Raw genomic sequence first — 27032 nt, forward strand, 5'->3', positions numbered from 1 at the left:
TATGATGCATTATTATTTCTTAAACTGTCCAGCGTGCTGATAATGCCTCTCTTTTTTTGACTTTTTTGACATTTGCAGCAGAACTTGTACCCTGCAGTCACAGGCGGTGGGGATGACTAACAGCGCTATTAGCAACAGTGCAAACAGAGCATCAGTTAGCTCCACGGTTAGCTCACTCACCGGAGAGCCTGGCTTTCGTCAGAGAGCCAGGCACCACCATCACCATCACTGGTATAGTTAACCGTCCTGACGGGGACGCAGGCGTCATTAGCGGGTGACCTCTGTATGAGTAGCCGTGTAACGTAGAGTGAGTCCGTCATTATTACGATTTGTCATGCATCACCCTGTCGGGGTTCTAATTCGCAATATATTTACTACTACTAATACATATAAACTACTGATATAGGGCTGCCTACCGAACTTTGATACTTTTGAGGCACTGACCGAATTGCCTCCAGTTTATTGACTATTGAAAAGTGCCTTGTCATTCAATACCAAATTTCAATACGGAAAGAGTAAATCTAGTCAGCATTAGTGAGCCTATAAGCATGCAGCATGCTTGTAACAAAGATCTAATAATGCTGCTGATTGGCTGTCTAACGTTACACGTGGCAGGCATGCAGGACAAACACTGCGTTTCGCAGAGACAAGCTCTTGTGTGTGTTGTTGTATTTCGAGAGGCTTCACTACATTGTGTGTCACATAGGTGTAAAGGAGCTGAAAAAAAAATAGATTTGTTCAGTAATACAGTTGCTAGTATAGCCAAGGAGGACAGGGAGGAAAAAAATAAACAGAAGAGGTAATTATCTTCACTCAAGTTTTGTGTGTGAAAGTTGCCGGATGACACTAGTTTCTGAAAACAGCCATACTGAGAAATACAGAGAGAGTTGTGTGGAGCTAAAAGTCTTAATTAGCTTTATACCAACTCATTTGGCAATAGCTTGAATGTAACGCACGTTCATTACTATCAAAAAGTTAGGCACTAAAGCTTTAACATTTAAATAACTTACCACTCTGAAACATCTTGCTCCAGTCCAGGTTGTGAAGCTGGTTTTTGGTTGTTCTTCCTGTGTTTCAGGATCAGACTCGTTCTGAGCTGTACATGTGAACTGGTTACCGGCTGAAGCGGGTTTGTTTTGGATCACACTAGCTTGCTTGTCGGGGCTCGCCCTACTCTGCTTCTGACTGGCTAGTAGTCCTTACTTAGCTACTGAGCATGTACGACTCCCAACAAAGATGGAACAGAAGTGAGATGTCTCACTCTGTAGCTAAAACAGAGAGCTCAACACACAGGGTGAAAAGAGGAGCTGCAGCAATGTGCAGTACAACAAATATATGTTTAAAAAAATTAAGAAACCATGTAAACCTATTCTGGTACAACCTCTAAATACAATTATGAACCTGAAAATGAGCATACTATGAGGTCTTTAAGACATGTTACAGAGGACCCAGACAGAAAGAGGAAAACATACTCACTAAAAGTGGCACACAGAGCCTCCAGAGTCTGAACAAAAAGAACTGGAGCATTTGCAGACCTGCAACTCCTTTAGATAGGTAAACATTAGCTGTAGCAGGCAGGCTTAAACCATTTAAAGCTACCCGCACATGTTTTGCAAAGCAGATCTGTACAACCTGGGGGATATGTTTCCATTTGAATTTTGTCTCATCTGCTCAGCAGCCGTGACATGAAATCCCAATGGCCTGCAGCTTTGCTGCAAACAACTGTCTTGGATTCTGCTTTGATGAGACAACAGCATCACCTTTTTAAAAATCGCAACCACTAACCAATTTAAAACTGCTGTCACATTTGAGAATTTATGATGGGGTGCGAATGAGATATGGCTCACAAAACACACAGCGGCAGTGAGAGCACGGGGTTTCAAGTCTCAGCTGTGCTTCCATGGCTTGTGTCCGGGAACGGGAACTTTCTGAGATCGACAGGGTTTTGTTGGGCTGATTCCAACTGGCTATTGTGTCAGCTGTGTTCTTTGATCACCAAGCCCAAAAACTACCATTGTGGGCACATTTAACTCTAAAACTGACTTAACGTGAACAGTCAGTGATAGCATGCTATTTTTAATTCAATGTTCTTCATAATGTGAAATCATAACAGAAGTTATCACAGGATACTTTACAGATAGAGTAGGTCTAGACCACACTATAATTTACAAAGACCCAACAATTCCCTCCAAGAGCAACTATTGGTGCGACACAGGCAGAAACCTAGAACAGAACCAGACTCTACTGGGCAGCCATCTCCCGCTGCCGGTTGGGACACGGAGACTCTAATACAGATATGCAGTTATACAGAAATACGATTCAGTGTGGCCTGTAAATGGACGGATATGCACGTATTACAGTTGTTGAGTCAGGATTACGACCGCTCACGTTAGATTCATGTTGTCGCTACTCTGTCGGGAGTTAAAAGCATACAGTGTGTTGTGTTTGAGGATTTTAATAGTTAACTTGGTAATCCAGTTGCTGCTTGTCGTTCCCATTAAGATAACACCGTATTGACCGGAATATATGATACGATACGATAACATATGATCCCAGCCCTAACGCTCACCGTGCCTCTGCATATTTCTGGCCCCTGGGACTGCTGGGAGTTTTGATTGACAGCTCCAATCATGAGGGGCACATTGAGGTTACTGCTATTTGCCGCCGTCTGTTGATGTGTTTAAAAGTCTAGAACCCGAATATAGGACGACCTCACTTTTACTGATATATTCAAAGGGGGGAAAAAAAGTCTTATATTTTGACTTTTACAACTAGAATCTGGAACATTGACATCACAGTTTTTTGACAAAAAAGGACTACGAAAAATCTGTGTATGTTGAAAATAAGTCGTTATGTGTGGGCTGTTAATTCTAATCCCAGTGTCGGTTTCCAGCTTAATTAACTGTGATGGCAAATACATTTCAGTGAATTAAAGCCACTGGGTGAGACATTTATCAACAGTGGGAGAGATAAGAAATGCCGTGTGAAGTTGCCCTTATGAGGGGATTTTATTTTGCTTTAATGACTTCATGTTTTATTCTCCGTTCCAGATCTGCAGCTGCTAAATCATCAACCAGCTTGGACATGGCCAAAAGGAAGATGGATAGCATAGAGCAGAGTGGGATGGTGGCACTCATACTGCTGTGTAATCTAACAAAGGTAGGACAGCCTGCAAGCAAACCATCCAATACTGAAGCACACACACACACACACACACACACACACACACACACACACACACACACACACACACACACACACACACACACACACACACACACACACACACACAAAATGCTTCAATAAATTTACATGTGTGAATAAATCATCTAGAGCTGCAAAGATACAGTAAATGGATTAGTTGTCAATTATTAAATATTATATAATAATAATAATATATATTTTGCCAACTATTTTGATAATTGATTAATCGATTTGAGTGATTTGTTATGGAAAAAAGAAATTATCTGATTCCAGCTTCTTAAATGTGAGTATTTTCTAGTTTATTCACTCCTGTGACAGTTAATTGAATATCTTTGAGTTGAGGACAAAGTTAGTTTTTCTAACGTTCCTAGTTGTTGCAACAGCATGTGAAAAAGTTTGCTTGGCCAAAAAGAACGTTAATCTCTCGATAAAAAAATTGACGCCGTTAAAATGGGTTTGCATTAACGCCGTTAATAACGCGTTTAACTGACAGCACTAATCTGAGGACGTCACCTTGGGCTTTGGGAAACACTGATTGACATGTTTCCCCTTTATCTGACATTTTTGACATTGTTTTTGTGATCCTTTGGAGCCAAAATTGAAAATGGATCCAAATTTGATTAATTGCACAGCTGCTGCAACTTGCACAGTATATAAAGTACATAAAATTAGCACAACCTTAAACATCTACAGCAGTAAAATGCAAGATACACATTAATGCAGCAGTTAATTAATCCACAAACGTATGACAATGGTTACTTTTTAAGTACATTTATCTGATAATGCTTGCATACTTTTACTTAAATAAGTTTTTGAATGCATGACTTTGACATATAGTTTAGAATGTTCACAGTGTATTATTAGTAACTTTTACTGCAGGAAAAGATCTGAATATTTCTTCCACCACTGCTTGGTAGTTTCTTAAGTACAATCTTAATTTCTGAGAACAGGTTTACATGCACGGACGCTGAAAAAAACAAACAGCTCGTCGATAATCAGGTTTCTTTTTAATCAGAGGCGGACACATTTATGTTGTATAATTCTTAATGACACTGCAGCCTGTAGAGGTGTTTTTTTCGTCAGTGCATTTGGATTTATGATGCAGTGAAAGAAAAGGCTTTGTAGTGAAAGACATGCACATGGTTCTACATTTTAGAAGCACTGTAGTTTACTATTCAGCTGTGAATACACTTGACCTATCTAGACTTGTTTATGTCAGTTTGAGATTATGTTTGGGAAAACCTGCTTCAGGTTGGTATCTGCAGTGTTATAAATAAACTGGACATATCTGGTTGGCAATTCTTCTGCATAGATGTCATATTTTCCATGGTGCGCAAATGGATCTAATGGAAGCTTGTGTATGTTAGACTCCATCTCCTGGTGTTTCAAGTAGGATATAATGGACTGTCTTACATTCATACATACCCACAGAGTCACAATACACAGCCAAAATTGGGTCCAGACATATACTTGCACGCAAATACTTAGTCTGGAATGAAGCTCAGTAGCCATAGACTTTGTAAAACATGTCATCTGCTGAACGTGACTGCACTGTAGTGTGCATTCCTGTGTCTTCTGTGAAAAATCAGCAAGGACCTGTTTGGACATATCCCCTTTGATTAAAGCAAAAACTGAAAAGATTTATTCACTCTGTCTCTCCTTCCTTGCAGATTTTCGTGAAGGCAAGCATGGAGACAAATGAGACCCAGCAGCAGCATCCAACCCACGTCTACCATGAGATTGGACTCACCAGAAACAAGATAGTTACAGCACAGTTTGAGTGCTATCAAAAGATAATGAAGGATGATACCCAGGACAGACAGGGTAGCTTGTTATGTTTCACGTTTCTCAACTTTACAGCTGTCTAGGCCGAGTAATTGGATTACATTGCTCGCTAAATTCTACAGATGTAATTTGTAACCTCTGTGCTAAATAATGAATGAACAAAAACATACTGTATAGTTACACTTATTGATTCTCCATTTGAAAATTCTTACTGGCACACTATAGCTCCTAACACATTTTTTCTGTGGTTTTAGAGCCCATGTGTAATCGCACTTGGGATGGCTGGCTGTGTTGGGACGACACCAAGGCAGGGGTTCACTCCGAGCAGCACTGCCCCGACTACTTCCAGGATTTTGATCCTTCAGGTACAAATCTGTCGCTTACAGCAGCCCTGGAGCATGTTTGGTTTTACTTTAAAGTGGTACTTCAGCGATTTAGGATTGCACTTCTGTAAAGTTGGAGGACTGCTCAAAGACGGTATGGATCCTACATTTCCCATAATGCACCTTGATAGCTAACCTGACGCGCCAGATGGTTTGTTAACACAGAACCATCTCAGAAGCCGTCATCGGAAACTGTTTGAAAAAGGGCAGGCACTTTCAAAAAAATACCTGGCAGGTGATTGGATGAACCATCTGTCTAACACGTCCGCCATTGTTGTTTTATACAAACAGTCGTCACGCACACCTAAAACCACACCCATAGCTGCCAGTAGCTCCTCACCGGAAGCTGATTGGTTCGGTCCGCTGCTGTTTGGACACAAGCGCATTACTTGAAGCCTGACTAGATGGAATTTTGTGTGATATGTGATCCTGCAATTCTCTTGTGAGATCTCATGATATAGCGAGAATCCAGCTGCTGTGCAAGTTAACTTGATATAATCTTTAATTGGACCCTACCTGCCTGGTAAACCACACATCTGTCAACGCAGATGTCAAGTACTGTAGTAGTTCAACGTCTCCTGCACCGATGAGTCAAAGGCAGAGGGAATGCAGGGCATGCCGCAGGGTTCACTAACGTTAGCTTTTTGTCTATCCTGGGGTCTGATGAACAGTAAACATCAAAGTCAGTGCCCATGTCGCTATTTTTCAAGCTACCATAGCTGTGGTATTTCACGGGACCAGGGTGAGCCCAGTTTTCATGGAATATTAGCCGTCAGGGCTTTGGCCGCTGTTCAGGGGCGATTCTTGGATTTTTTTAGGTGGGGTGGCACAGCGGGGACCAATAATCAGTCAGTGAGGGCCTGGGGGATTTTATCAGAATGCAGCACAGAAAATCTGCTAAGAAATATAGGAAATATTGGATAGGATAGAACAACAAAATGTAACTTTACTAAATAAAACACATCACATTCATTATGAATTTCACTTGTTTTTATTTTCAACAAATTGTATATCCAAATACAATACACATTTTCTATGGGCTCTTAAAGCAAAAAATTTGGATTTGTGGAAACATTAATTGGTCATGTGACAAGGGTTGGGAAGATATTTTTTTTCACCGAACCGTATAAAAATAATGTGCAATACACTTATAATAAACTCAAACTTCAACAAAGAAAACCTTGCTGTACACAGTTTTCAGATAATAGGAAAAAGAACAGAAATACAGTGCAATACACAATTTATTTCTTACAGCAACAAGTGTTCTACAGTGAGTTTAATATGTTTCTACTTTTAAACTGGCCTCTAAATGTCAACAAAGTACACAGTTGCCATACAATGTGTGTTTAAAGTATGTATCCATTTACAAAATCGAATGGCAGCGATTGGCAGAACAGGCAGCAAAGTGACAGTACTCTGATCCAATGGAAATCAAATTTGTCAGATTGACAGCACTCTAGCCCAATGAATTGGGGGTGCAATCATATTTCAGGGGGGAAGGGTGCCACGCCGGGCCCCCCCCCTCTAGACCTGCCCCTACCTCTGTTCATAGCTCTGGCTGAGGAGACTTGCGCTGTTGTTTATTTGGTTGCCATGACTTTGCGAGTGATGACCAGTTACAGTTGCACATCCTCAAAGGGGAGAAAGCGCGGATGATTGTTCGCTTGAGTTCAGTGCAGCAAGCGGCTTTGCAGAGTCGTGTAATAACGACTTCATGACATTTCATAAAACGCCGAAGCAATTTCTAAGCGGCGGACAGCGGCATCGTACCAAATGCATGCTTTGATTTGTTGGGTCTCTATAAATTATAGTGTGGTCTAGACCTACTCTCTCTGAAGTGTCCTGAGATAACTTGTGTTGTGATTTGACACTAAATACAATTGTAAATTAAATTGAAAGAATACATTTTCAGTCCCTCTTCCAAGAAAACTGCAGTGCTGTTTGTTCAGGAACCAAAACATATAAACAAGCTTCAAAAAATCTCCATGAAATTTGAGGCTTCATGGCTACGAGTACATACAGACATTTCCACTGTACTGTATGTGTAAATATACCTTGAAGTGTCTTAAACTGACAACGGCAAAGCACTGTCTATTTATGATGCAAGCTTTTATAGTTTAACGATTAACAATTAATTTAACACAATTAATTGTTTCCATGTGTGCAGTGTACGTATGTGTTTATAAAAGTGAATTAGTTTTAATTGCTGGAATATTCTGAGCTCAAACTTCAGTACAGCACATCCTTCACCAGGATATGCAGATGTATAATTAGATTCAGTCCTTCTAATCACATCCCCCTCAGTAGTTTCATGTGTACTAATGTCTGGTTGTGTGTCTAAGGGGAACTTCTTCTTGACTTAACCCCTAGTTTTTCCACATGCTGCCAATAATAAATACCAGGAAATATCCTCTTAGATTCAGGCTACAGCATTGAAATAAATCAGCATCTGTCAAAGCTGTCTTTGTGTCATTTTTACCTGCAGAGATGGTGACGAAAATTTGCAGCGATAGCGGTCATTGGTTCATGCATCCGGAGAGCAACCGGACATGGACCAACTACACCCGCTGCAATAAACACACCAATGAAAGCAGAGTGGTAGGTTTTTCATTTAAATGTCATCAAATGCATATAGAATATAAAAAAGTGAGTCATGGTTAGCACTGACCTTTTAATACATCCCTGGGTAGTTGATGAGATGATGATGAGTGAAAGGTCACTTAGGTCACATGCATCAGTTGTGGTGGCAGCAGACAGTTATTTCATACTGTATATCTATAGAAGTGTGAGTGCAATGTTAACTGAAATGTACTGAAATGACTCTGAATGTGCAGTTTGTCCTGAGGGAGAAAAAGACAACATGTGGTCATTAAAGCGATTAAACAAGATCAAAATATAGGGGATGTCTCTTGGTGCCATTAACAATGTAACGGCAGTCTACTTATTATAACATATGTATGTGGACATTTTAGCCTAAAGGCTCTGCTAGCAGAAAAAGGTCTTTGGGGGTTAAAACATTATATTTCATCATCTGGAGATAATAATCATCCACAGCATATGGAAATCTGGCCATTGCAATATGTATTGTACCTGGGTATGGACCAAAGTGTTGATGAGTGGGAAATGTTGGTCAGTGGGATGGCACTCCATTAAAAGGTTAAAGAGTCACCAGAATCATTACAGCTTTCTCTGGTGACCATAACTATCCATAACAAAATCTGTCAGTGGTGGTGTCAGTGGCTCAGTCTGTAGAGACTTGGCTTGGGAACCAGAGGGTTGCCAGTTCAAGTCCCTGTATGGACCAAGAACAGAGTGTGGATGGGTAGCTGGAGAGGTGCCAGTTCAGCGCCTGGACACAGCTGAGTTGCCCTTGAGCAAGGCACTGAACCCCCAACTGCTTGGGGCACCTGTCCATGGGCAGCCCCCTCACTCTGACATCTCTCCATTTGTGCATGTATAGGTCCTGTGCATGTGTGTGTATTTCAGGCCTGTGTGTAACTGTAACAACAGAGTAATAAAAACAATATTTAATAAAGTATGTCTTTTTCTTCTTTAGTAACTTTTTGACATTTAAACAAGGACCCATATTGTACAAAGTGAGATTTCCGTGTCTTTTCTGACTATAAAGCAGGTTGAGGTGCTATTTAAATATTGTGAAAGTGTCAAACCGCTCAATCCACAGAGATATGTGCACAGCCTGTATTCAGAAACTGTGCCTTTTAAACGAGCCGTCAGGACTTGTGACAACTATATTATATATAGGTAGAAAGTGCCACTACACTGCCGTCATAGTCATTCCCCGGCTGCAATGACGGTGCAGAGACTCGAGAGCGCAGATGTGGAAGGCCCATAAACATTGACCAATCAGAGTACACTGGGCTTTTTCGGGAGGGGGGGCTTAGAAAGACAGGCGCTAAAACAGAGCGTTTCAGACCGTGGGTGAATACAGGTATATTCAGACAGTATGAGAAAAACAATGTGTTTTTTTAACATAGAGGCATGTGAAATTGTTCTAGTAGAAGCCCAAAATACAAGTATAAACCTGAAAATGAGCATAATATGTTCGCTCTAGGGTGAAAACCGTTAATGTCCAAAGCCCTTGTTTTTCAGGAAATGGATAAAGGGTAATTTGAAAACATTTTATTGAGCTATTTACCTCAGACTAAGTCAGAGGAAAGATGCCTCATCATTGTTTGAATATTTGTCAAACCTCCATACAGACGCATAGCATTGATTTATATATATAAAAAATAAAAATCAGATGACGAAATATGGAGATGCAAGGGTTTTGAAAAGGAGTTGCTTCAATCTCGTACATGTGTATAATGACAATAAAAGGCATTCTGTTCTATTCTATTTTCCCGACAGCGACATTATGGGGCGTTTTAAAATACAATTTAACTTAGTAGTCATTAGGAGATCCAGATAATCTAATGTGTGTGTCTCTTTTCCTTCCAGACTGCAATGAATCTTTTCTATTTAGCTCTCATAGGACATGGTCTGTCACTGACCTCCCTCTTCGTCTCCCTCGGGATATTCTTCCATTTCAAGTAAGTCGGTTTGTTGACTCATCGGAACATGCTTCATACCAAGATATGTCCTATTGAATGCATGACTTAATATCACCGTGATGTGCTCTAATGTCTTCCCTCTCTCTTTTTTGCAGGAGTTTAAGCTGCCAAAGGATCACGCTTCATAAAAACCTCTTCTTCTCTTTTGTTCTGAACTCTGTGATCACCATCATTTGGTTGACCGCAGTGGCAAACAACCAGGAGCTGGTGCAGAGGAATCCAGTGAGTTGATGTATTTATTTATACGTTTTTTATTAACTATTTTTGCATTCATTTAATAGATTTCTACCAATTGAGTTTGAGTGGTTGCTTTTAGGGATCGACCGATACTGGTTTTTCAAGGCTGATACCGATACCGATTATTAGTAGTTAATGAAACCGATATTTGGAACCGATATGCATTTACAGTGAAAATGAAAATCTTTAAGTCAAAATTAAGATTTTGGAATGTTACAAAACTTAATTAAAATTAGTGGTGCACGATTCAGAAAATGTCACGATTCGATTCGATATCGATTTTCGGTTCAAAAACGATTCTCGATTAAAAAAAACAACGATTCACAGTATGTAAATGTAGTTACTTTTCCCATGTGATTGCAGTAGACATACAATAAAAAAAAAAGATTAAATATGAATCGATTTTTGGAATTCTATGAGTCGATTTTGAATCGGTAGAGCTTGAATCGCGATTCGAATACGAATAGATTTTTTTTGCACACCCCTACTTAAAATGCTTTAAGCAATTATTTTATAAATGAGAAACCTCCAACATAATACCCAGTAACAGATAGCCAGTCAGATAGTGTTGTAGGCGGGACATTAAGTCAGACTCAGTGGTGAGTGAAACCGGAGCAGAGGGACAGACACAGAGCTGTAGCGGAGCCAAATAGAACACTTTCTAATTCATTAACTTTATCGGTAATCAGGCAAATAAAACGCCAATACAGATAATCTGCAAACTGCCAAAAAACGGGCCCGTAATCGATCTATCCCTAGTTCCTTTTGTGATCCTGGCTTCAGTATTTCAACATAAATAGGGGTTAAAACCACACTCTTTCATTTTATTTTATATTATAGCTAGATCATTGATAATGTATTCATTTCACATAACTGTGAAAGTTCACTGCACAGGAAATAACAGAAGCAGAGTTAAACACCCCCCATTTCTCATTCTTTATGTGTGTGTTTTTCCTCCTCAGACGAGCTGTAAAGTGTCCCAGTTCATTCATCTGTACCTGTTCGGCTGCAATTACTTCTGGATGCTGTGTGAGGGAATATACCTGCACACTCTCATCGTGGTGGCTGTGTTTGCGGAGAAGCAGCACCTGATGTGGTACTATCTTTTAGGCTGGGGTAAGTCGGGATAGCGTGCTGTGTCAATGGCAGTCGCTGTCTCTGCTGTGAAAAAAGTTCACGTTTTTTTTTAATCGCGCAACGTTGGAGTCAGTCTCTTAATTCTAGTTTTTTTAAACCGAGAAAGCCAGGTTTAGAAGACCTTCTTATGGCTAAAACAGTTTCAAATCGCAATTGTGCTTCAAAGAAAATGTGACTGCAAGACTTTATAGCTTACGCTGTAATTAAAGGGATACTTAGTCGATATTCAACCAGCTTTGTATTAGGGCTGCACAATTAATCGCAATTTCATCGAAATCACAATATGGACATATGCAATATCCAAATCTCAGTAGGGGCGCAATATTTGTTAAAGGCAAAATATGTGTCAAACCATTCTGAATAAAGTATTGTGTTGCTGCAGAGACGTCCCGGCCTACAAATCTTATCCTACAGACTACAGAAAAATGATCTTTGTTTGGGACAGATCCTCGCAAAAATCACACTATAAATCAGAGTATTTCAACGTTTTTTAAGCCAAGGACCCCTTAAATGAGAGAGATGGATCAGGGACCCCTACTACATATATTGTATAGAATTAAGTTGCATATTATATTGGGCCTACAATAACGAGTGGGCAGCCTTAAGCCTTTATACATACCTTCTTAGTGCATAGAATACTAAGCTATTAAAATAATTGTTGGCATGATTTTATAAATCATGTTTAATGTTAAACATATATGTGGCACAGTGAATCCTTAGGATTAACTGTAACTGTGGTCATGTTTTCTATGGTCATGTAGCACTAATATCACCAATGTTTGCGCCATTCTACTGCATAGACAGCCCAGTTTTATGAAAAGACCCTCTTTCTGGCAGTAAAACACTTCTTTAATTTCTTTCGTTTAACTTTTGCAGGCTTTCCTCTCATTCCTGCCTCCATACATGCCGCTGCTCGGAGTTACTACTACAACGACAAGTAAGCATTCGAGTGCATGATCTATTACAGTTAATATAACAGCTTATAATAAGTAGTGAAATATATTAAATGACAGCCAAACAACAATCATAATAATGGGGGCTGGATTATATTAATGAAAATGGAATGAAAAAAGATTAACATCCTGCCTGAAATGCATTTAAAATGTGAGCTGCAGCTTGGCCAATGTAAGATAACAATTGTCTGAAATGTTCTGCCATGTAATTATCTGCACCTTTCACAGGTCAACAAAGCATTTAACCTCGCTGATAGGGTCTTTGATCAGTCCCCCCACTAAACTGTTGATGCAAATTAATTTCCCATCAATCCCATTGATCTACATCATGGGTCAGCTGTCAGGTTGATGCACTGATACTGTTGTGTTTCTCTGCTGTCCTCTTTTCTCTGCTGTAGCTGTTGGATTAGCTCCAAAACATCGCTACTCTACATCATCCACGGTCCCATCTGTGCTGCTCTTTTGGTACGAAGTTTCAGTCTTTTCCCTCACACCAATCAATGACAGCAAAGCAAATCACAATACTAACCCGATGTGATCCGTATTTCCCTTGGTTTACTGTTTTTATTGCACAATGAACAAAAAAAACAAGAGTCTGCCTTTCCCTTCCTCTGACTGGACAGTGTGGGGGGCCTGAAAGCAGGACACGGACACATATAATTGTGTTTATCTTGCGAAATCAATGCATCTCCCCATTTGAGGAGCCACCCACTGGTTTCCATGTTGCATTCAAGGAATTCAGCTAATCAGCACAGCCGGGCATGCTTCAGAGAAAACAGGTCCCTTAGGACTCTCGCAGGACTAAATGTTCAGTGCTACAATCTTAACAATGACTTGGTCAGGTTTCAGGGTTTTTGGTCTTGGTGTTGTTTTGCTCATGATGGATTTTTTTTTTGTTTAAAAATGACTCATACTCAGGGAGTTAAAGTGGGATCTGGCAGGTGGGGGCAACCCTAAGATCAGAAAGGGTAGGCGTTGATTTTTCATTAAAACAAAATGATTTGCCAATTTGCCTCCTAAGTTACCATATGGCCGGTTGATTGAACAAGCATTTAAAGTGCCCATATTATGAAAAAATCACTTTTTCTGGGATTTGGGGTGTTCTTTTGTGTCTCTTGTGCTTCCACACGCATACAAACTTTGAAAAAAATCCATCTATGCTGTTTAGAGTGAGATACAGTTTCTGAATGTGTCCTGCCTTCAGTCTCTGGGTGAGCTGTTCAAAATCGACACGGCTTGTGACGTCACAAGCCGAAACGAGCAGGCTAGCCGCAACTATTAGCTCGTAGCGTTAGCATGCTAACGCTAATGCTAATGCTAGCATGCTAACGCTAGCATGCTACCTCGTTCTCAATAGCAAAGCACTGCTACAACACACACAAGTTCACCATAATCTACAAAAGAACTACTTACATGTGCGCCCTCATTTAGAAGTCTCCCAGCTAATCCTGCCTTGTAACTGACCAAAGATGTAGAAACAGCCTTTCTTTTACTGTCTATGGAGCTAGCTAGCTGACATGATCTACATCTGAGCTACTGGGCATGTGCAAGTGCAATCAAAGATAGTACAGAAGAAGAAGAAGAAAAGAGGTCTCACTCTGTAGCTAAAACAGAGACCAGCTGAAAAGAGGATCTGCAGCAGTGAGAGAGAGCGGTGCAGTACAACAAAAAATATGGTGTTTTTTGAGAATTAAACCATGTAAACCTATTCTGGTACAACCTTAAAATACAATATGAACCTGAAAATGAGCATAATATGGCTGCTTTAAGAGATTTTTTCCAGCTTACGTCACAGAGAACAATGAGGGCAGAACAGCGTCACCGATCTGTTTAAACTAGGGCTGTCAGCATTAACGCGTTAATTGCGATGTGATTAAGGGCCGAGCATAACGCGTAAATTTTTTTTTAAATTTATTTATTTATTTTACACTTCACTCGGCTTCGCGTCGTGCCTAACAATGCCCCTTAGCTGTTCTAAAATCACTAGAATCTACGGCCTCTTGGGGCTAGGCTACTATTTTGACCCTTTGCTGCACCTTTACTTATCATCAAGCTGCCATACTTCCTCGTAACACATCCTGCTGCTGCAGGCTGCAGGCATGATGGAGAAAGACAGCAGCAACACGATTCTGAATGGCGCTTTTTATTTTCCAAAACTCCCGGACGGCTCAGTAGACAAGTCGAAAGCCATATGCACATTGTGTAAAGCCGAATTAAAATATCACCGAAGCACGTCAAGCTTGAGCTACCACCTACGAGCTAAGCATAGTACAGTTAACGTGACTCAGGTTGATCCTAGCGGGCTCAGGCAAAGCACCATTTTGGAGAGTGCTACTTGCTGGCCTATGGATGAAACCAAATCCAAAAAAATTATTACAGCTCTTGCGAAATGGATGGCAACTAACTGCAGACCTATCAGCATCATAGAAGACTTGGGTCTTAAAGATGTACTACAGTTGGCATGTTCTGACCCGTCTTATACATTGCCGTCGAGGGGGACAGTAGTTTCACGAGAAAGCTGCCAAATTGTAAAGTAAACTTTCTTTGCATTCATTTGATTCCCAATAAAGATACACTGGTAAAAATTGCTTTCCATTGTTAATATGTACTTAAAAACAGTTCTGAAATGCAAAATAATAGAATTTTAATCGTGATAAAACATGCAATTAATCGCGATTAACTATAGAAATTCAGCAATTTATCGCGATTAAAGCAGCCATATTATGCTCATTTTCAGGTTCATAATTGTATTTTAAGGTTGTACCAGAATAGGTTTACATGGTTTAATTTTCAAAAAACACCATATTCGTGTTGGACTGCACCGCTCTCTCTCACTGCTGCAGATCCTCTTTTCAGCTGGTCTCTGTTTTAGCTACAGAGTGAGACCTCTTTTCTTCTTCTTCTTCTGTACTATCTTTGATTGCACTGCACATGCTCAGTAGCTCAGATGTAGATCATGTCAGCTAGCTAGCTCCATAGACAGTAAAAGAAAGGCTGTTTCTACAACTTCGGTCAGTTACAAGGCAGGATTAGCTGGGAGACTTCTAAATGAGGGCGCACATGTAAGTAGTTCTTTTGTAGATTATGGTGAACTTGTGTGTGTTGTAGCAGTGCTTTGCTATTGAGAACGAGGTAGCATGCTAGCGTTAGCATGCTAGCGTTAGCCATAGCGTTAGCATGCTAACGCTACGAGCTAATGGTTGCGGTTAGCCTGCTCATTTCGGCTTGTGACGTCACAAGCCGTGCCGATTTTGAACAGCTCACCCAGAGACTGAAGGCAGGACACATTCAGAAACCGTATCTCACTCTAAACAGTATGGGTGGATTTTTTTCAGAGTTTGTATGTGTGTAGAAGCACCAGAGACACAACATAACACCCCAAATCCCAGAAAAAGTGATTTTTTCATAATATGGGCACTTTAAGAAAAAAATTATCGCTTGACAGCCCTAGTTTAAACTGAATATTCTTCATCTATTTTTGCTAAAAAACGCCGGATCTGCAGCAGTTACTGTGTCGTTCACTACCGAGCCTGTTTGTAACCAGTACGCTACCAACAGTGTGATTTTCACCTGTTCAACTGACTTTACCAGATAGTGCGCGATTGTCCTGCTATTTTAACAGACATGTGAACTCACCACAGATAGTTGCCTTGTGCATGGACTCACGGCGGTGCGCTGCTGAGAGTGAATAGGGGAAACACTGGAATGGATATTTGCCGTTATTTCAAACGAATGGGAAACACTGATTTAATCAATCAATCAATGATCTTTTTAATCAAGGGTGACAGAACACCCTTCCTGATCGTTCCAGCCCTCTTTAACCCCTGCTCATACTGGACAGTTAAGGAATGAAATGATGTTGCAAATAAAAGCGAGTCAGTCATTAAAAGTCAGGGTCCCTCAGGTGTACCAACATCTATTATATAAACTATTATTTATAGGGACTGTAATAGATATCACGTATAACCTGTAACTATCATAAAATACCATCCTGTTTATAACTTTCTACCTTTGTCTTTAAATGTCTACTCAAGGAATATGTTTACTATTCGTATTGGTACACACTTATTTTTAAAGGTTTTCAAAGTCAGGGCTGTGCAATCAATCGCAATTTTAACCGTGATTGCGATTGCGTAAGTAATCGAGGTTTGCACATTACATTTTGAATGTCAACTCTTTCTCTTACTCAATTATGCCTTGTGTTCTGAATGAAAAGAAAAGTTGAACAGGAAAAGTATTCAGGGAAATGTCACAGTTCAAAGTGTTTTCATTGTTGATTTGTTTAACTGTTTCACTGTTTTTTTAAGTGTGATAATTTCCAAATTTCCAAAAGTCAACGAGTAATCGTGTTAAATAAACATGATTTCAATATTGACCAAAATAATCGTGATTGGGATTTGTTTCCATAGTCGAGCAGAACTATTAAGAGTGTGAATTTCCAGCGTATCCTCGGTCCATCTTTAACGAGCTGACAGCAGCTAATAGATCGGTTTATTGATGTCCTCTCTTCTCCCCCCCAACAGGTCAATCTGTTCTTTCTGCTAAACATTGTGCGAGTGCTCATCACCAAACTGAAGGTGACCCACCAAGCCGAGTCCAGTCTCTACATGAAAGCCGTGAGAGCCACCCTCATCCTGGTGCCTCTCCTGGGAATTCAGTACGTCCTGCTTCCCTATAAGCCAGAGGGACGGGTCTCCTCGGAAATATACGACTACATCATGCACATTCTAATGCATTACCAGGTGAGATGATGGTTAGTCTATATCGACGGCGTTTCATTTACGCAGAAATTCCGCCAGGTGTCCCTAATTTTTCGGCCGGATGTCCGTTACCTTCCTCTTTCTTTGTGTTGGCATTTTAAACTCCAGTGGATTTCTGAGCACTATGGTTAACTGTTCCTCAGATCTCTGCAGGGTAAATCCAGACAGCTAGCTAGACTATCTGTCCAATCTGAGTTTTCTGTTGCCCGACCGAAACAGCTTTTGAACATACACGTTCCACCAAAACAAGTTCCTTCCCGAGGCTATTTTGCAGAGGCACCGTGGCTCTGTCCGGGGCTTAGCACGGCCCAAGACGATTGTGATTGGTTTAAAGAAATGTCAATAAACCAGAGCACGTTTTTCTCCCATCCCGGAATGCTGTGTGGACTAGCCAGACCCTCCTCTGCAGCGCTGTGGAGGAAGGTCTGGCAACGCGAGACTAGACGATGCTCAGTGGGAGAGGTTTGAGTTCAGCCAAAACAGCTGTGTTTGTGATTGTCGCCACCTCTTTTTTCTTTTTTTTTTTCTTTTTTTTTTAAGTTGGTGAAGGCAGTGTAACAGCACTGACATGTCGCCAGCTTCTTTGAACATTTTGCATTTAATAAATACATAAACAGCTGTGCATAATGTCATGCTTTTTTTAAATGCATGCCCAGAGTATATTTATAATATGCCAGTCAAAGTTTAATTTCTGCTGCACCGCAGTGTTAATGTGCACTATTTATGAAAATGTAAATCATTTATTATGAAACCTGGTTGCATGTTACGTGTCTCGCTCCTCCAAAGCCAGAGAATTCGTTTTTTTTTTACTAAAATAAACTGTTGCCAGGACATAAACCCCATCGTAGCTTTCGGAGAAAAGCCGAGCATTCCCATTGGACAAGACTTTCTTAATGTAGCGCAAGGGAAGAACAGCAGGCAGGAAGGCATAAATTCTCCGAGCTGAAATCAGTTGGATGTTGCCGAGTTGTTATCTAATCATCCTGAGCTGTCCCAGCATGGGCAGTGCAGGGAGAACATCTTGAGCAACAGGCTGAATCCGCTCCGAGAACGTATTCACTTTGATCTCTAAGTTCCTCTGCTTTGCAGCACATTATACTTTAAAATATCCCCAACAAACAAGTAACTGTTGATGCTTAAGACCAGATATTTAGGTTTTTATCGTCTCTTTTTCAAGTGTTTAATTTTCTGAATTTCAGGGTCTGCTGGTGGCCACCATCTTCTGCTTTTTCAACGGAGAAGTAAGATGGGGTTATGCCCTTTCACAATGTTTTGTTTTTGTTTTAGACCTTCATGCACACACTCATCTACACATCCACTTTGTGATCAGGGATAGACTAGGCCAGAGGTCTTCAACAGGAGGCCCGGGATCCCTAGGTGTTTTTCTTGAAAGTTTTTTTCGAAAATGAAAATGTCTTAACATGAATCCAACATATTATTAGCAAATATAAATCAACATTTGTGAAAAAGAGCCATTAATTATAGCCAAACTGGCCTATACTGTAGGTAAGGTAGTCACTAAGGTAGGCTACAGATACAGTTAATGCTAAGGATTCACTTAACACGATTTATAAAAACAATTATTATTACAGCTTTGTATTCTGTGCACTAAAATCGTATGTATAAAGGCTTTAGGCTGCCCTACACATTATTGTTGGCCTAGTTTAATATGCAACTTCATTTTATACAATAAATAGTAGGGGGTCCCTAATCCATCTCTCTCATTTAAGGGGTCCTTGGCTTAAAAAAAACGTTGAAATCCCCTGATTTATAGTGTGATTTTTGCGAGGATCTGTCCCAGACAAAGATATTTTTTCTTCAGTCTGTAGGATAGGATTTGTAGGCCGGGATGTCTCTGCAGCACCAGAGTACTTCATTCAGAATGAATTAAAACGTGTTGAAGACCCCTGGACTAGGTAATTTCCTCTGCATGACCCTTATGAGCAGGATGGGGAATTAGTAGAGGGTCTTGACAGGCTCAGTCCTCCAGGGCTTTGCTGGGGACTAAAGAGTGTTTACTGTCTGCAAGCAGCCATCGATTGCACACTAATTGCTATCAATAATTAAGGTCAAGGTTGATCTGCTTACAAAACGGCTTGTTTTTGCCTGAAGCGAATGTGGGGGCCACTGAATAACTCCTCTTTACGCTGTTAATAAGGGTTAACACATAGTGGAGCTTTACTGCTATCTCATGCAGTTTGTATAGTACCTTGTATAATAATCCTGGGCTCAGTATACAGTATGTTCAGAGACACAGGGACATTGTCATGTCTACACATAACATGAATGTATACAGATTTTTGATCCAAACATATAGTTGTCGCAAAGTGCTTCAGAGAGAATTTACAGCAAAAGAAAACCATATTGAAGATATGATCAAAAAGAGTCCAAAAGCTTCAACGTATTTATACTTTTACTTTAAATAAAGTGTAATTGCGTCTCAAATCATGCTTCATTAGCAGTCCCTTTTAATATGTGAAATGTGGTTCGTCTGGTTAGGTCCAAGCGGTTCTGAGGAGGCACTGGAACCAGTATCAGATCCAGTTTGGCAGCAGCGTGGGAAACCAGTCGGATGCGCTGCGTTCAGCCTCCTACACGGCGTCCTCCATCACAGAGGTACAGGGTTGCTACAGCATCGACACAGAACACATGAACGGCAAGAGCTGCCACGACGCCGACGCCTCTATCCTAAAGTCAGACAGCCCCTTCGCCTGACCACAACACTCTTTCCAAACCCTGCCCGCCCCATCCCCCCCCCTTTTAAAACTGCAGCATGTTGAAAGTGACCGTGTCATCCAGGGGAACTCGCCTTTTCCTTTTTGATACAATGTCGGAAGCACTGAGTGTGGAAAAGGATAGTGTACCCAGGCTCTCACCCAACTGAAGGAAATTGTCCCAGCGACACAGGCCCTTTAACGGTAATTGTACGGCGAGCTCGGTTCAACTATTCCTGCGCTGTGTTTTGTCTACAATTTCACACTGAACTGCTTCACTTGACCTAAGATGCATTCTGATAATCACAGTAGTGTTGCGACCTTTCTGCCTGACAAAAATAGTTTTGACATGGCTGAATATTAACGGTTAATAAACCGCTTTCACTGTCCTTTTGAACAAAAAGCCTTTAAGTTACACTGTAAATTCATTGACATGGTTAGTGCCAAACCAAGAAGTCCTTGCCTGCCTCATTTATAATTTTTTTATTTTCAATACAGAATCGAAACGAAGATAGGATGTCTAACAGGTGCATAATAATAGATTCAAGCTATATTATCTCCTTCACATGTTAAACTTAATTTATCTGATCGTATTCTTGTTTATTAAATGAAAATGAAATAAATACCCTACAGTATTTATTGAAAGTTGACATGCTACATTTTTTTTCAAAATTGTTGCCAGCTTCATGTAAACATTCAATATATTTCTTAATTGTTTCAGTGTTTGTTTCAATGTGTGCGGTTAATGGAGATGTTTTAGAGAATCATACATTAACTTGCAAGCTAAATTTTTTTTTTATAGAGATTTCATCATGCTAATGTTTGAGCGTGTTTAAGTGATCCTTAGTGACCTGTGCATCCTGTTCACCACATGGTAGGCTGTAATGTAACATGTTAACACAATCTTTTCACCAAGAAGCCATCTTGCAATCACATGTACTCCAATATCAACTCATTATACGCCCGAATGTAACGGTGAAGTTGGAAGACCTGGCTCTGAACATTTATGTATCACATTCCCATTCACTGCTGTCTTTAGCCTTACTCCTTTTAGATTACTTAATTATAACCAATATATAAGCATTACCAGGTGTTCAGACCGAAAACAGCACTGTGTTAAAAATGTTTTGGGCTAACCGTGAAAGAAGGAATTACGATCCAGCAAGGCCAGTTTGAGTGATACATTTATGACTTTTAAAGGATAGGTTTGGATTTTTCAATGTCAATTTTATTACAATGCTTACACATTGAAAGAGTTATTGGTGGCTGTAATACTTCCTTCTGTTCGTTGCAAGCGGCAACTTCCGGGCCTGAAAAGTGAAGCCGATGCGGAAATGCCTTAAACCTGCATTATTTCTCATTTCCAGCAAAAAAGAAGTGTAATTTAATAGAAATCTATGAGAAAATGACCCCTATTCTTGCTTGATTTATTACCTCAGTAAACATTTTCCTAATGAGTTTATGGTCTCAATTGCTAGCGTCTAGTCTTCTTCAATACAACATTATGTACATTAAGTAAATTAGGGTCCATTTATTTTAAAATAGATGATGAAGCGGGGGAGCGTGGCTAACTTGTGACTGACAAGTCGCTACCATGGTGTCCTTGGGTTCTTACTCAGATCCACCCCTCACTCCTCCCCAGCTCCACCCTCTCGCCCAAATATGTTTATTCTGGCTACAAAGAAACAAGATGGTGACAGCCAAAATGCCCAATGAACCCAAGGCTTCAAAACTGTAGTCCACAAACCAGTGGGGGATGTCACGGTGGCTACATCCACTTCTTTTATGCATACTTCTTTTATGCAGTCTATGGTTTGTACTAGCTGTGAATCAATGCCTTCATACTAGTGCTTTATTGTAAGAAATAGGGGAACAAATCCTGTCCAGTGCAAAAAAATGCATTCTAAAGGTAATTTTGTTAGCCAAATCTAGTAAGTATCTTTATGCTACCTACTTGCGGTTGTAGGTTTATTTTCGTAAACCACAAAGAGGAAATGTTGTAATAAAAAGGCCATAACTTGAGAAGATACCCACCTTTAATGGCTAACTCAGACAGCTGACGCCTGATTAGATTTTGGCAGAATTTTGTTCCCAGTCAGAAACAATTACAGCAACCAATAACACTTTCAACAAACAGCCTATGGCATGTGAGTATCGTGTTAGCATAGAAACTAAGACTCCAAAGAGTTAAAACAATATGAGGGAAAATTCTAGAAAACTGAAACTTTATCATGGTGAAAATATTTTTTTATTATGCCCTGATGATTGTGAGGTTTACCGTATACATTGTTACAGAAGAATGTGCATCTGCACCTTTTTAATTGGCCAGTGCAGTGCGTTTCCAGATGATGCCTGGATTGCATTGCAGCAAAAGTCGAGTCAGGTTTGACTTCTTTGCAGGACAAGCCTGTGATTCTTCAACCGGAGCCCACTGCAACAGAGCAGTGACAAAGCTTTTTTAAGTGCTAATGTCAGTCTGAACACAGCCTTATTCGGAAGTGATGATATTATCACGTCTCACAAGAAACTGTGCAAATATGATACTGCAAAAAAAACCAACATTCTGTGTAAAGCATTTAGCTAAAGATGGCTGTGTCTAAACCAGGTCAGAAACCTTTTACATGTATGCTTTCATCCACACAAACCCAAAACCTTTCTGTACTTTTTTCAATTTAGAACATTTTTAGCACATCGTCCATAATGCTGGGAACAGTGCTGGAAAGTCACTATCAGCTGATGTAAATATTTTTTGTAAATCTAGCGTTTCTGATAAGAGGGCAAGTTGAACATGCGTTTGTGTGCACATGATTTATATATACAGTATTTATGAGTACATTATACTTAGACGCATTTAACCATGAAGCAACCGTCTTATGTGACAGTGTGTGGGACGTTGATAGAGAAGTTGTTTGTTCTACTTGTTCTGTGTTTTAAAAAGGGTGGGTGGGAAATGGGCCGGGAGCTTGCAACAAGCGGCTGTATCTGTCTGCCCATATTATTTTCCATCATCCTTGGTAGAGTCTGTCCCCTTTCTATTTTGCCTACATTTGAAAGTGAAGAAAGAAAAGCATCACTGCCTTATGTGTAAGTTATTTATGCCATACTAGCAGAACAGACATAAATATGTTTCCTGAAACAAATAGCGCAAGTCTGCAATGCGAAGCCTCACATTCAACCTTCCGGAGGGCATGTTTTCTTTACTATTTCAGTGAAGAGTATTGAAGACAAAAATATGTCCCAACTTTTTCAAGTTAATTCACTTTTTGACTTTCCAGTCAGTAACTTTTGCTGCAACCCTGTCTCCTAAAAAAAAAATGACGTTCTCATACAGCAACACTGCATTCTCAGTTACGTTTCGAGGAGAAAGTATTTTTCAGCGACTGACGCACGTTGTGGAACGGTCGCTGTTTTAAACATGCTAACGTTGTGAATTGAAACAAAACTACTTGGATAGGTTTAGAAATGTCATGGTTTGGGTTCATAGAAGCATGTCTGTTACATAACTTCAAATATATACACGGTTTGTGATACGCCAAAGACAAACATAATCCGGGACAAAATACATTTCCCTCAAAACGTAGTTGAGAATGCAGTGTCGTATGTTAACATCATTGTTAGGAGACAGGGCTGTTTATCTCTATTTTCTTTTCTTTCTTTATAATGATTTCTGAATGTCTCTATATTCTCATCAGTGATGTCCACACACAACAGGTAAAGTGACATTAAAAAAGAAACTAAAAAAACGTATACATTACTTTCTGTGCAAAAGTGTTCTTGGTTGCCAATGTTTGAGGTAAAGGGTATATTTCAGACACAGTATTCTAAGTAACCTCTATCAGTATCACACATACAGTACACTTTGTACTTTTTTATGCCAGATCTGCAGGACAGTTTCTCCATTTACACAATAACTATAAAGCTTACATTCATGGCTGCCACAGTTGTGATTTGCAGCAAGTGATTCATGTACATTGACAGCAGTATGAAGTCTTCATAAACCAAAGCATTTACTATGTTGTGATGCATCATAATCTTTTATGAAGCTACAGTAATTTCATTACAACCGTGGAAAAGTAAGAGACGTCCGTCAAATGTAGTAACTCTTATGTACCATTTAAGTTGTGTATTTATGTGTGAAATATTTTCATAGGACTCTCCAAAGGGTTTGTGAAGTTCCCAGTGACACGTTTGTGACATGTTGTGAAGTATGACAAAAGCATTGAGGGCAATGTCTGTAGTTTTTGTTTATACTGTACTGTATTTAACTTTGGTAGTCTTGACACATTGACTCCACACTGCTGTTTGAATGTAACTGGTTGGTTTTATTCTCTGTGAAAAAACATATATGTATCTTTTATTATTTTACTGAATAAGACAATGTTGCTATCTTGTGTGTATCTGCTTACTAATACAGTATAGCACAGCACCAGTTGTCAACTCTGGTATTTTTTTTTTTTTTTTTTGTCTTAATTGTGAGACTATAATGGTGCACACACACTCACACATGTCGGTGGGTTTTTCCTTTGGACTTGTGTGACGGTCCGAGATGGGGACTTGAGTTTGAGGCTCGGACTCAAGTTGCGTATAAGTCGCACCCACAGTGACTTCAGACTTGACTTGAAATCGTCCTCAAAAGACTTCAGATTCGACTCGGACATGAGATGTGGTCTCGTGAACAACTTTTATTTTTAGGAAACATCTGGTGAGCTGAATGTTATTCCCCTCCCTGCGTAACCTATAACCTACCTACGTAACACGTGATATGTAACGTATCTGCTGCGTACATGAGAGAAGACAACAAACATGTCTACGGCACCGGCAGCTGCTGTGTCATTCATCAGAAGCTTTGGCTTCAAAAACTTCATACCCTGGAAATCCAGAGTTCTTGCGAGAGCACAATTTGAATTTGCTCAGCGAGTCACTCTGGCATTGAGTAATGATGCTCATTAACTATGCCCTTGTAGCCGAGCTGCACCAATCACATCGGTGTATCTGATATAGGCGGGCCAGAGGCGAGCTAAACACATGACGACAGTTTAATCTACCAGTTAGCTCCGCTGGTAGCTAAGCGTATGGGGCTCTGGATATGTCACCCCGTGTATTGTTGTGATTGGTCGTAGTATTATCCAATTGTGTGCAGTGAGATTTTCAAATGCATGCTTGGTGCCGCCCCTTGAGTTTGGCCATTTTCATTACTCAATGCCAGACCCTTAATCTTTCGGATTTGGGTCTGGATTTCCAGGCTAAAATCTTCACACAACAAGAGCCAAACAATATAAGCACTAAATGCTAAATATGTGGACTCTAGCTCAGAGACTTGAGACTTGACTTGGATTCAAGCTCAGAGACTTGAGACCTGACTTGGATTCAAGCTCAGAGACTTGAGACCTGACTTGGACTCTAGCTCAGAGACTTGAGACCTGACTTGGATTCAAGCTCAGAGACTTGAGACCTGACTTGGACTCTAGCTCAGAGACTTGTGAGCATGTCTGGTGACAGTTGGTCCACCCCTAGTGTGTTGAATTCCTCGTGGTCCATCTTTAAAATGTGTTTTCATGACAATATAAACTGCATTTGTGATAAACATTTAAGGTTCACAGTTGCTTTTATTTTGGTGCTACACTTATGTGCCAGTAACTGAATAACTCTCCTTATAATTTCACTACTTGTCAAAATGTCATTAGCAGTGCGAGTAGTTTCCTGTTCAGGTTATTAAAGGCCCTGTCCCTCTTTAATCTTCAACCACACAAGCACATCAATTTAGCAAAATTCCCAATACTTTACAGATGTTTAATATCCTTCATGTTTGTCTCACTGACTGTATACAATATGAATTTAGTGTCAAAGTCACTAGTGCCAAATCTTTAAGAGCACAATGTAACTGATGTGACACCTCTGTGGCTTAGTGGTGGGGCGTTGTAATGAGAAAAATCTGCTGCACTGGAAAGACTCCCCACAGTAACTGTCAAAAGGAACAAACTAGCTTTCTTTTTATTTGATTCAGGTCCCTAATCCCTTTTGTTGTGAGTAGTTTGAGAAAAGGCTATTAAAAAAATGGTGCTAAAAGGGGATTATGACTGGAACTTGAACAACACAAATTATCCAATCCCACTTGTGGGAAATGTTTTTATGAGAGACTGTGAGGAGAAATGTTTAGTACAACAGTGTAGTTTAAGATGGGTATAGAAAATGGCTAGACACTTGATAAAATGTGGAAGTGAAATGTTGCATTGTTGTAAGATAGCCTGAGATTCATGTATAAAACAAAAGACTGCCTTTAGCTGGAAGCAAGCCCTCACCACACCAGAATAGGTGTGCATTTTTTTCTGGGTTATTTTTTAAAGCAACACTAGAGCACTTTTCCTGCTTCGGACCCCTACAGGTTGGAAGTGGAATTGTCCATTACATTACATTATGCAAGTTTGCCAGATCAGGTAGCGGATCTGTAGTTCGAATGAGACATAAAGAGACATTACGACAGCGGTAATGGACAATTCCGCTTCCAACCTGTAGGGGGCCGAAGCAGGAAAAGTGCTCTAGTGTTGCTTTAAGTACATATGCAACCTTTATTTATAAGTTACATATTTATATAGAAGTATATACTGTATTGTCACTCAATACTACAGTGACCTCACAGAGTTACACAACGGTCACTATACAAGCTGTTGAATATACTTTATAAATTGAATAAGGTGTGATATTATAGTTAGTGGTACTGTGTCTCTGATGCTCTTTTATTGTCCTATTTGACAAACTCTTCTCATGTTAAACTTTTTAAGGAGGTTAAAAAAAGTATTCGCCAAACTATTGGTGGGTGATAATTCACTATCATTTATTGTGTCTGCGTATGTGTATCATGACAAAGATCTCATATGGCAATGTCGTGGTTTAAATGAATAAATGCAAATTAGAATAGATTAATATCCTGTCACAGCATTAGATTCACTTTTTAGTAAAACACAAAAAAGTTTGACTCTCGGGATGAACTAGGTCTGCGATTTCTGAATACTTTGCAAAATACTGCAACACATCTATGATGAAATATGTGATTATATTCACAATTTTGTCTTTGAGTGCGGTCCTCATGGAATATTTAGTGGTGTAATATTATTTATGAAATGATGAGACACATTGATGCAGGACTGCTACATTATGCACCAGTAGCATATTTTGTCACTGCACATATTACGAAAACACTCCATCCCCCACGCTCCAGAAACTGTGCACATTCACAAATAGATCCTATAATGATTTGTTGTGTTCAGTGTCTGCTTTAAAACAAAGCACA

The 27032-nt window shown here is 39.9% G+C and overlaps 1 protein-coding gene across 1 annotated transcript in view; it reads left to right on the forward strand.

Annotated features, from left to right (window-relative positions):
• Positions 1–24170, forward strand: part of calcrla (calcitonin receptor-like a) — a 51991-nt gene extending 27821 nt beyond the window's left edge. Inside the window, exons 2-13 of the mRNA XM_031296524.2 lie at positions 3051–3159; positions 4875–5028; positions 5244–5354; positions 7858–7970; positions 9831–9922; positions 10039–10165; positions 11143–11296; positions 12194–12254; positions 12669–12735; positions 16794–17012; positions 18230–18271; positions 19530–24170. Of these exons, the coding sequence (XP_031152384.1) occupies positions 3085–3159; positions 4875–5028; positions 5244–5354; positions 7858–7970; positions 9831–9922; positions 10039–10165; positions 11143–11296; positions 12194–12254; positions 12669–12735; positions 16794–17012; positions 18230–18271; positions 19530–19745 (1431 nt within the window). The 5' untranslated portion in view covers positions 3051–3084 and the 3' untranslated portion in view covers positions 19746–24170. The remainder of the gene's footprint in view (positions 1–3050; positions 3160–4874; positions 5029–5243; positions 5355–7857; positions 7971–9830; positions 9923–10038; positions 10166–11142; positions 11297–12193; positions 12255–12668; positions 12736–16793; positions 17013–18229; positions 18272–19529) is intronic.
• Positions 24171–27032: the final 2862 nt, after the last annotated feature.

The sequence above is a fragment of the Sander lucioperca genome, chromosome 8, assembly GCF_008315115.2.
Source record: "Sander lucioperca isolate FBNREF2018 chromosome 8, SLUC_FBN_1.2, whole genome shotgun sequence".
Classification (NCBI taxonomy): Eukaryota; Metazoa; Chordata; class Actinopteri; order Perciformes; family Percidae; genus Sander; species Sander lucioperca.